The sequence below is a fragment of the Magnolia sinica genome, chromosome 7 (genome assembly GCF_029962835.1).
Source record: "Magnolia sinica isolate HGM2019 chromosome 7, MsV1, whole genome shotgun sequence".
NCBI classification, from domain to species: Eukaryota; Viridiplantae; Streptophyta; class Magnoliopsida; order Magnoliales; family Magnoliaceae; genus Magnolia; species Magnolia sinica.
The window spans coordinates 2,588,451-2,600,358 of NC_080579.1; the positions used below are offsets into that span (position 1 = coordinate 2,588,451).

The 11,908-nt window shown below is 40.1% G+C and overlaps 1 protein-coding gene across 1 annotated transcript; it reads left to right on the forward strand.

The window, feature by feature from the left end:
- Window positions 1-5,730: 5,730 nt before the first annotated feature.
- LOC131250834 (ubiquitin-conjugating enzyme E2 19-like) lies at window positions 5,731-9,848 on the forward strand. Its single transcript, XM_058251178.1, has 6 exons — window positions 5,731-6,100; window positions 7,668-7,695; window positions 7,832-8,059; window positions 8,819-8,882; window positions 9,005-9,064; window positions 9,542-9,848. The coding sequence occupies exons 1-6, from the start codon at window positions 5,970-5,972 to the stop codon at window positions 9,580-9,582; spliced, it is 552 nt and encodes a 183-aa protein (XP_058107161.1). The 5' UTR covers window positions 5,731-5,969; the 3' UTR covers window positions 9,583-9,848.
- Window positions 9,849-11,908: the final 2,060 nt, after the last annotated feature.

Sequence of the window (11,908 nt, forward strand, 5' to 3'; positions counted from 1 at the left end):
TCATCAACTTAGATGGGCCATACCACAGGTAACAATGTGATGGGACGCCAACCATAGGTTTGCGTGTAGGGTCACCATGGTGTGTATCTTTCGTCAAACCCGTTCATCAGGTGACCGAAGAGAGAATACAAAAGCCATCCTGATCCAAAACGTAGGTGGGCCACACCTCAGGGTTACCATGGTGTGTATCTTTCCATCTGTGTGGTCCACTTGAGATTTTTACAGGCCTGATCTTTTGTGTATACAATGAAAATACGGGACCTCACCTGATGAACGGAGTCGATTTGACATATACATCATGGTGGGACCTACAGAAGTAGGGTATCTCACACCGTGGGTACAAGAGGTTTTATAATCTTGGAGGCGATTCTGGGCCACATCAATCTTACTGCCCATCAACTCATCCATGAAAGTGTCCAACCTTTCTGTGAGAATTCAACATGAATTATTAAGAGCCGCTCAAAACATTACTACGGTGCATGTGCCACATGGTAATTAGGACCATTGTTCCGTAGGCCATATAAAAAGATTAGGATGATCGGACTATGGGACCCGTCCGATTGGTGGATACGAAAAATGGATGGTCAACACAGAGTGGATTAAAAAAGAACAACGGTCCAATTTCAATGGGTTAAATGGTTTGGACCGTCCACATCGCATGGTTGTCCAATTAGATATGACCCTGTTTCCTCACATTTTTACCTGCTAGACAGAAAGGTCGGTAATCCAGACGGTTAGATATGACCCTGTCTCCAATGATAGGCAACGTTATCTCAAGTATCATATCACTAAGTCCACATTTTCTTAGATTTATAAAAGTAGTTTAGTGATCCAGACCGTTAACCCGATGGGCCTTATTATCAATGGTCCATATTTAATATTAAAAAAAATTAAAAGATTGGATGGTTAAGATCATTCAACATGGAAGATATAAAGGACATGAAATTCATACCGTCCATCAGCTACACCACCCTTTGTCCGACCTTATCTGAAAAATTAAGTTGATTTAACACTCCACAGATTAAAATTAATAATAATAATAATAATAAAACTTCTAAATCGCTTGTTCTGGCCCACCTGAGTATTGAAAAACGTGATTTTTGGGTAATCCTTTCATGCTACTAAGGAACATCACATGAATGGATTGGATGGCATATAAATACTAGTGGGCCCCACATAGACGTCCCATCGTAACTTCCTCTATGATTTGTTCTACCAAATGATCATCTTTTAAGTAATATATAATCCGACCCACCAATTGAAACAATCACTAACGCAAAAATTTTGAAAACGTAACTAAACGCGAGAAGAAATAAGGTCGGTCCATTCAGTGGGCCCCTTTTGTACAAAAGATTGGACGGTTAGAAAAGGACAACCGACAGCGCCTATTTAGAATCGGAGACCATTAAGAAGTCTACTTGCTGATTTCCATTTGCAAGCGCCAAAAACGAAAGTGCCCCTACTTCTCAAATTGGTTAATGGGTGTAAGATCTGACCATTCATCAGATGAGGCCCATGGTGAAATTATCACTGACCGAAAGTTTCTGGTCAAATCATCAGAATAGATACGCTTGCAGGAAAATATTGTACAGAAAGAAACTTTAACCAACGGTTCTAATTAAATGAATATGTACAGATAACAAAATATTGGATGGTCAGATTTCGATATAGGGTTCATCCAACTGGGATCTACATGTATAATGGTCTGGATCTCGGATACGTATGCAATTCAGCACGTGCAATAGCATTTTATTTTAGCGCGTGTAGATGTGTGCGTGCAGGTGAAATTCCTCATCAACTGAAAACCCAATTAAAGAAGTCGGTGTGTTAATCCGCTGGATCACCAAGCTATTTAGGCCCTCCTAGTTCGTACAGACTATTGTATGAGAACTTTCATATACAACGCTTTTTTCCAACAAACGTGTTGCCTTTGTTAAAAATCCGAGCCGTGAAAATGGTCAACACATACCGTCGAAACAATCAGGACCGTAAATTTACGAGGTGAGCTAAACATTTAAATCAATGGACAACCAATGGTGAGAATCAGTTTATGATTGTGGCCAAGATAACAATTGTCTATTTCTACATTATTTAATATCTTTTGAACGGCTCATAATTTCTACATAACTGATCTGTTATTAAAAAATAGGTGTTGTATGAAAAACTTCATATACAACGTCGTATGTGATCAGTTCTCCCTCAGTTCTATCCAGCGTAGGTTGGTAAATGGGCCGGACCGTCATTTCTATCCAGCGTGGGCTGGTAAATGGGCCGGACCGATACTCCCAAAGCATTTTTAACTTGATCCCATGATCTAGGGACACGTGTTCAAGCTCAGAACAGCCCAGTCCCAGTGGATCCGGGCTGGATCCACCGTCCACATGATCAACGCATCAATCTTAAAGTTGGGTCGTGCGGACCGTGCATACTTACCGGTTCTAAGGAAGCGGATTAGGTCCGGGTCAGCCGCACCAAACACGATGCGGCCCTGGACGTGGGGCCCACCTTGATGTATGTATTCTACATCCATACCGTCCATCCATTTCTCTAGCTCATTTTAGGAGGTTAAGATAAAAAAATTAAGCATATTCAATTCTAAGGCGGACCATACAAGTGGTGATTGGCGGCTAAAAATTTCTTGTGGCCCAAAAAAGTTTTGGATCAAACAGATTTTTATTTATTTATTTATTTATTCCATCATTAAGATTTGTGTAACCTTATCAATGGTTGGATGGAAAATAAACATTACGACGGGCCCTAGGAAATTTTTTAACGGTAGTTGTTCACTCACCACTATTTCCTATGGTATGTCCATGTTACATTTGAATCTGCTTTATTTTTGGACTCGTGCCCTAAAATGAGCTGCAAAAACAGATGGACGGCATGGATATACAATAAATACATCAAGATGGGCCCCACAGTCAGGTCCGCACCGTGTCTGGTGACGCGGGGGACGCACCTAATCCTCTCCCGGTTCTATCCAGTTATCAACTTATCATAGACCCGATAGAAGTGGGCTGGGTCAGGCCAGTGCAGCCCATATTCTATCCCAATAGAATACACGTGAGGGATTGCTAATTCTACGCACGTGTAGATTACTGTGCCTTTGGTCCACTTGAAGCCACACATGCCAACGTGTGTCAATTTAATGTGGGAAATTGGCCAATTTTTCTAGCCGTCGATTGAACTTGGTCCACTTGATGAATTAACCAGAGGTCCGGGAAAAAAAAGATCCAAGTCTCCACCGTGGATGTAGAATTCCCTAAAATCTCCCACATTCGATAATCTCACCGGCCAATATTAGGACATTTTCATGTCGAATCTGGACTAACCGTCAATTTATAGGCCAGAAATCGAAAGGCTAAGATTATTCCATGAAGTACCTTTTTAATTCATAGTCCATCCAGAATATATAAAAACACACCAACGGTCTAGATTTTCAGAAAAGAGCCCCACATATTACAAAATAAAAGCGTGTTTACTGTGCAAATACGCGGCCACGCATCATACAGAACCAACAGAAGCAGGGAGAGCGGAGGACCAACAAATTTGGTGTTCCAGCGGACTACCTTATTTTCTTTTCGACTAAAACGTGGAGACAGCGTGCGCCGCACGCAGGTTAGCGGGTCCCCCTCTGGCGCATGTTAGTCAAACCCCTCGCTCTTTTCAAAAAAGAAATATATAATACGTGGCATCTTTGGACAGTATACACGCGCTATTTTTTTCTAATAAGTGAACCGTAGATTTATAATCCAGACCATTAATCTGTTGTAGTCCTCGTTTATTAGATTAATAATAAAAATATAATCTCGATATAACAATCTGAACCTTTCAAATTATGGCTAAATTTTAAACTGTTTAGAAGAGAAAAACACGAACCGTCCACATTCAATTTAAGAAGTCCTAAGAATGTCCTTCGGGATCATTCCATATTTGAATTTTATTTGTATTTCACTCCATCCAAGCTGAGTCACAAGATACCAATGGTATGGATCATTCCACATTCCTACTGTTTAGTCCTCTTGCTTTCCCCTTGCATGGGGCCACTGTCATTGATCTCAACCATACAAACCGTGGGCCTCTCCATGGACGGTCTATAATGAAGAGAGTTAAATTAATGCAGTCTTTCTCAGGTATCTAAGCCATCGATCTATGGGCGCGGAATAGGTACTTCTACTTCCCCTGCCCGAGACAGGGACAGGATAGGGCTCTGAAAGACACTGTGATGTATGGATTTTATCCACACCGTCCATGCATTTCTCCATGTCATTTTAGGTTGATAAGGAAAATATTAGGCAGATTCAATGCTCGAGTGGACCACGAAATGAGGATTAAGAGCTCATAGTTGAAAACTTCTTGGGCGCCATAGAAGTTTTGGATCAAAGTGATATTTGTGTTTTACCTTCATCCAGGTCTCTGTGACGTTATGAACAGCTTGGATGAAAAATAAACTTTATGGTGAGCCCTAAGAAGGGTTTAACGGTGGATTTCATTAACACTTACGCTGCTTACTGTGGTGTGGCGCACCTTGACTTATATACGCCTCATTTTTTGGGCCCTATACTAAAATGACACGGAAAAATGCATGGACGGTGTGGATATAATCCGTACATCACAATGGCTCTCAAAGCCCTAGCCTGTCCCTATCTCGGGATGGGCAGTGAAGTACGCAATCCGCGCCCGCACCTGCCTTGTTTTGGATCTGCCTCATTTTCGACCTCATATCATAACATGTGAGCAGGCAAAACTAATGAACGGAGTGGATGTCTCACAGACAACGTGGTGGGACCCATAGAGTTAGGGCCACAGCACATTGTTGTCTAGTTTAAAGACATTCTTTCAATCATGCCCATTTACATTTGGGTTGGGACGGTCTTCGTGTTCTCAAAACATGATCTTAACCGTTGGAAAAAAAAAAGGATTTAGTTCATACGATTCTGGGCGTCTAATCATAGTGGGACCTACCTCTTGAACGGTTCAGATCATCCACACAACATGGGGAACGGATTAGGTGCAGCCCCGGCCCCACCCAAGACGGTGCGACCCTGACAGTGGGGCCCACTATGATATCCACGCCATCCATCCGTTTCCCCATATCATTTCAGTGCTTGAACCCAAAAATGAAGCGGATTCAAATATCCTGTGGACCATACCGTAGCAAACAATGGTAAGTGACCGTTAATAACTTGTTGTGGGCCATCAAAATTTTTGATCAAGCTAATATTTGTTTTTTTTCCTTCATCCAGGTTTATGTGACCCTATCAACAGTTTGGATGGGAAACAAACATTACAGAAACATTAAGGTGGGCCCCACGAAGTTTTTAATGGTGGACCGTTCACTCATCACTGTTTCCTATAGTATGGTCCACCTGAGATTTGGATCTGTTTTAATTTTTACTTCATATATTTAAATGATCTGAAAAAACGGATGGACGGTGTGGATAGAGAGTAAATACATCAAGATGGTCCCCACTGTAAGGGCAGGCAGGCAGGCACGTAATCCGCTCCCTACAAAATGGTCCAACCAGCAGACTACACATTCACTTTCAGTAGTCCGCGGACTACAAGAGCGGGTCTGAAAAGGCGAAAAAGAATCTTTCCATTCTAAAAAAAAGCCCAAACTAGCCGTTGGGAGATTAAACTCCATCTGGACCGTCCAATTCCTAACGTTCGGAAAAACAATCCGAATACGTATGCCCCATCGCTTCGTTGCTTTCCTTCCTGGAAAAGTCGTTTAAAAACACATCCCCTCAATCCACAGAAAAGACCACTCTCTCTCTCTCTACATCGAGAAGGAGATCATCATCTTCTTCTCTCTATTTCTATAAAAGAAGGAGATCACCATCTTCTTATTCTTCTGCAATTCTTCCATCTACTTTCTTCTCTCTCTATTGATTTTGATTTTGATTTCTCAATCATCTTCTCCTTCTCCTGTTATTCTTTCCGGTATTTTCTTTCTAAATCTGAAGATGACTCTGAATTCAGAGAGCCAAGAATACCAAGACAACAACACGCCTGTGCGGACTACCACCCCAGCCGCTTCTGCAAAACAGCGTCTTCCCATGGCTAAGACTGTCGACAGCCAGTCTGTTCTTAAAAGGTATGATTGATTCCTTCGTTTTCTTTCAACCGTTTGATATACGGCGGATTTTGTGAATTGGGTTCTCTTTCTTTCTTTTCTGTGTATATCTTGAATTGGGTTTTCTGTTTCGGCCTTTTTGGTCATAGTTTGGCTTTTTGGATTGATTTCGGCATTTGGGTGCTTTTGCTTTTGGGTGTTTCGTATTGGGTTTTGATTATCGGATGTTTAGGTTTTTTATCAGATCATGATCTTTCGATGAATACAGTTCTCTGTTTTGGTCTTTTCAGTGTTGGTGATTTTCATCAAATGAGTTCTTTGGTTTGACGTTTCAGATTGATTTTGATATTCGGGTTCTTTCTATCTTGGTTCTTCGGCATCAGGTTTTGATTGCCTTTAATTTGATATTTACTTGGATCATGATTTTTGAATTTGGTTGGTCTTTTCGATTTCAGATGAATTGGGTTCTCTTGTTACTTCGGCTTTTGAATTTTCGCCGAGCGGGTTGCTTGTTTGGACGCTTAGGATGGAGTGTGATATTTGGGTTCTTTAATTGGATTGTGATCTTCGAAAATTTTGGTTTTTTTCTTGTTGATTTTGGATTCTTTATTTGGGACTTTTGGATTTGGCTTTCATTGAACTGGCCTTCTTTTGGATTTTGGCTGATTATGGTATTTGGATTCTTTCGTTTATTCCTTTTTTTTCTTCTTATTCCTTGGTTCGTTTGGTGTTTCCGTCTTTCTTCAATTGGGTAAAGCTGGGATTGAACTGCTGACCGCAATCACCGCTTAATATATAGCTGCATGGTTTTTTCTCCGATTGATTTCTCTGTTTTGTTCTCAATCTTTCGAGGGTTTAATAATTCTCTTTTAGATTTGATTCTCTGCGGGTTGTGCTTTTCGTTGCAAGTGGATTCTTTGTTTAGGCTTTTGAAGCTGGTTTTTCATTTGCTTGAATTCATTTTGCCTTTGGATTTCTTATAATTAGGTTTTCTTTGTTTGCGGTTTCGTTGAATTGGGTTCTCTATTTGGAGTTTTCGGATTCCCTTGATTTCAACGGTTTTTTTTTAAAAAAAAAAAAATTTTATTTTTAATATCAGATTTCCATCTCTTAAACTGACCATTTTGTTTGTTCAGAGTCTGGGGAATTTGGATCCTATTGAATTGGATTTTTCAACCATATGTTTTTGGGTTTCTCTGGAACGAAATCGCATCTTCATTAGACGGATTTTCAACTTAGTTCTAGTTTTGCAATTGCTACTAATTTCGCCATCCTTATTGAGCTCGTTATATTTCAATCAGATGTTTGTGATTTCTATGTGAACAAATTCATGCCCTCCAACTTAAGTTTCGATCTTATGCTTCTTCTTCTTCTTTTTCCTTCAATTTTCGTTGAGTTACAACTCTTAAGTGTTTTTTTTTTTTTTTTTCCTGAAACTCAGTTGAGATTTCCATTGAATATCTCTGGCTTTTGACGTTTTGTATAGTTTAAACTTACCATTTCATTCAATTAGATATCATTCTTTTTCTTTTTTATTTTGTTCTTGTTCCTGATCAATCTTTCTTTCGCTTCTGACCTACCCAAACAGGCTTCAATCAGAGCTGATGGCCTTAATGGTAAGAACTTAAACAACCACTATAGTATCTTTCCCTACAATATCCTTAAAAATCCTTGTTTCTACAATTAATTTCTGACTTCCAACATAACCGCAATAATGATATATACTCTTATTGATCTTTGATTATTTCACAGATGTGTGGAGATCCTGGAATTTCTGCTTTTCCCGAAGGAGATAACATCTTCTGTTGGAAAGGTACTATCAGTGGGAGCAAGGATACTGTGTACGAAGGGATGATTTACAAGCTCTCTCTTTCATTTCCATCTGACTATCCATTCAAGCCTCCAAAGGTGAAATTTGAGACCATGTGCTTCCATCCCAACGTCGATGTCTATGGCAACATTTGCTTGGATATCCTTCAGGTAGTGATTTTCTCCCATCTAATTGAGTCTTGTTGGCTTTCTTTTCACTTGTATTTTTCTTTTTTCCTGCATGGCCATCAGAGCTATTACTCATAGTTTCATGTGCTGAAGTGACTGTTTTTCATGCCGTAGTTAGTGAATCTAATTTACTTAAACCCAGATCAGACCTTGGCCCTTTTTTCTGTGGACAGTTCCAACCAACCAATTAGACCCACCACCCATTTATGGTCGCTGTTTTTCGTGCCGTTATCATGCGCCAAAGTTTAATAGTTGTTAGTACAATCTAATTTACTAAAACCTGAATCAGACCTTGGCCCTTTTATCTGTGGAAAGTTTCTTCCAACCTGTCAGACGCACCCATTTCATGCGCTGTAGTCACTGTTTTTCGTGCCATTATCATGCACCAAAGTTTATAGCTGTTAGTGCAATCTAATTTACTAAAACCCGGATTGGACCCCTTGGCCTTTTTTCCTGTGGGCAGTTCCTTCCAAACAGTCCATTTCGACCAGGGAATTCGGCTTAATCTGTACTTATAAAAATACAATGCTTTGACCTAGTGCATTTGATTTTGAAGTAGAAGTCACATGTTCAGCTGATGTAGCTTGACTGATATAAAGCGATAGCTTTGAACATTTTTGTCCTCGACAAATTAGGCCTTCACAACATTGGTTAAGAGGGTGTAAATTCATCATAAAAATGCAGTTGCTGGCAAGGAATGGTTGAGATTTTATACATGTATTTCCTTTTTTGAAATTTCAGGACAAATGGTCGTCTGCGTATGATGTGAGATCTGTACTGCTTTCTATTCAGAGTCTCTTAGGAGGTAATGATAATGTTTGATAATGTTAATAAAGATGTATTTTTTTCGTGTTAAATCCATTTGATTTTGCGACTCTTTAAGCTGAGCTATATTTGATGATTCTTCTGTTTTTTTGGTGATTTCAGAACCGAACAATGACTCTCCACTCAACACTCAAGCAGCTGCGCTTTGGAGCAATCAAGAAGGTATATATAATTGTTTTAAGGTGGCCCTCCTTGCAGTGTTCTCCCATTCATCTTAGATTAAGGGGCCTTTCCCGTGGCACAAAATCACTCGCGTTCTGTGATTAAGCCATCCCATTTGGTGGGGCCCACCAGAGATGCCTCACCCAGAAATCAGGACCCCCATATACATTTGGAAATCGATGGCAAAAAAATTGACCAATGGCCATTGAGATATGTGCAGCGGGCCCAACTCGATGAATGTTGTAGGCACCTCTATATATCCATCTGGCCAATGGGAAAGGGTTTTGAAGACATATCCATCTGGCCAATGGGAAAGGGTTTTGAAGACATATCCAAGAATTGGGCCCCACCTGATGAGTGGCCTCATGCAGCTACCTCTCGCATGTTATGTATTTTACAGTCTGCAAAGTAGGAAAGATGTTTCATTTGACAAGAAGATATTGATGAAGTTTTTTGGTTTTATATCCATTTTTGCAGAGTTCAGGAAGATGGTGGAAAAGATTTACAAGCCTGCCTAAGTAGAGTAGCAGTTCTCATGTTAGCAATATCTGTGTACATTGCAAGTTGGGGGGATATTTGTTTTGTCTGCCTCTTTTCCCATGTCTTTCTTCATGTGGGGAGATGTCTTTTTTTCTTTTTTCTTTTTCTTTTTTTGGTTTCCTTTTTAAATGGGGGGTCCAAAGTTAGTCGTGTATGATCATGTCTTCATCAAGCAATGTTGCATTAGACGCTTGCTAATCATTCATTTTATAAGTCCCATACCATATAGGATTATGTTTTTGCATCTCTCTCTCTCTCTCTCTCTCTCTCTCTCTCTCTCTCTCCATATGTGTGTGTAGATTCTTTTATCCAAATAGGAGATGAGAAAGTAAGAATGTGAAAGAAAAGAAGAATATCTGAATGAAAGGCATTCCCATTCAAATAATTTAAAATATGTTTCTTGCCATAGCAATCTACACAAATGACTTTCCATTAGGTAGAGCTTATAAACCTCTCTCAATCATATACTTTCCCTGACCAAATCAAATTTTACAGCGACGCATGACTTGATCAAATCTTACCACATCAAATCCTTACTCAGTTGGGTGAGGGCCCAACCTCACCTAATCCTTAGTCATAATGGGAAGGAGGTGACCTCACCTAGTCCACTCCTTTAGTCATAATGGAAAGTCCTCTTACACAAAAACTAGCTTGTAGATGAAAAAAGTGCAGCTGGTTTGCTCATGGAGCCATACGTATCCAATCCATCCAACACACCAGGTAAAGAAAGTCCACTCCTTTAGTCATAATGGAAAGTCCTCTTACACAAAAACTAGCTTGTAGATGAAAAAAGTGCAGCTGGTTTGCTCATGGAGCCATACGTATCCAATCCATCCAACACACCAGGTAAAGAAATCTCTAAATAGGAAATAAATTTTGATATTATTGAGTGAAAAAAGATTTGAATCGTATACCCAAATGGCCTTAGGATAGCACGCCCATGTCAGGAGCTTTTAGGAATAATCCAAAGCAAGCACGCCCCATGTCAAGAGCTTTTAGGAATAATCCAAAGCAAGCACACCCTACGTCAAGAGAGCTTTTAGGAATAATCCAAAGCAAGCACACCCTATGTCAAGAGAGCTTTTAGGAATAATCCAAAGCGAGCACACTCATATCAGGAGCTTTTAGGAATAATTCAGGGCAGCGCTCATGTCAGCGCACTTATGTCGGGAGACAATACAGGGCAGCGCGAGACTCTTTTTAAGTTTTAAAACACCGGTCTATGTCAAACTAAGTCATGTTTTTTTACTCTGTTTTTCGAGATTCATGGTCTGTGTTAGACCTTAGATTGAACTTTCTGGCTTAATTTTTTTAGATCTTGGCTGTCCATCAGAAAATTATGCTTATACAATCATCATATGAACCGCACAAAAAATAAAAATAAATCAAAATCAAAATCAAAACATAATGAACAAAATAACCCCACCCCATTTTTATTACGGGGTGTTCCTATTATAGACCGGCTGAATGCTATATGATAAAGTGGGCCCCACACCACGAACGAATTTAGGCCGCCAGCCATTTTATTTTGGTCAGTGCAGTTGGGTGGGCCCTCCTCCGCTTTGGATCCAACAAGACCATCCAAATCACAGGCCTCATTTGGAGAGTAGCCTTGAAATGTACTGATCAGATGACGAAGGGGAGGACGTGTAGAGGTCGAGCACCACCGTCTTCCTTATAGGGGATAACTGTTCCGAATCTACATAACTTCTCTAGATTCCTCACAGAGATATCTCGAATTCGAGGAGAGATAGAAAATAGAAAATAATTCTAATAAAATTCGTAATAATTTGATTGATGATGAAAAACTAGCTTACAATCTCTTAAATAATAACATTAGCTAACTAACCAATTTTCATGTTTGCCAAATGGATGAAGAGTTATTTAAGTAGTAAAAATGAAATTAAAACAGGAACTCCACCGTCGATTTGATTATATTTCACAAACTCGGCGTGCACAAGGTGTAGCGGGGTTGGGTGGCTAAAGTAGTTTGTCCTACCTACCCAAAATCATATATGGCACGTAGATAACTCATTCCGGTTTGCGAGATACCTTCGTTTTAGGTTCTGAGGTCCGGATCACCTCCGTCTCCGATCAGGCCTTTTTTGGTCATCTTGGCCATGAAATTATCCACAACCCGATCTACATCATCATGAGCGCGAACATCTGAATTGGGAAGGTTGGGCTCATTATCATGGGCCCCACTTTGAAGAGAAAATTGGACCATCCAAATCATTCGCCCCATTTGGCAAGTAACCTCGAAATGCACTGATCGGGTGAGTGTAAACATCTGATTTTGACTGA

What these genes read in the sequence shown, in the direction of transcription:
- LOC131250834 (XM_058251178.1), top strand. Translation starts at nt 5,970, where the DNA reads ATGACTCTGAATTCAGAGAGCCAAGAATACCAAGACAACAACACGCCT. An exon ending in AGCCAGTCTGTTCTTAAAAG is followed by an intron (nt 6,101 to 7,667) that starts GTATGATTGATT and finishes CTACCCAAACAG; the next exon opens with GCTTCAATCAGAGCTGATGG. An exon ending in TATTCAGAGTCTCTTAGGAG is followed by an intron (nt 8,883 to 9,004) that starts GTAATGATAATG and finishes TGGTGATTTCAG; the next exon opens with AACCGAACAATGACTCTCCA.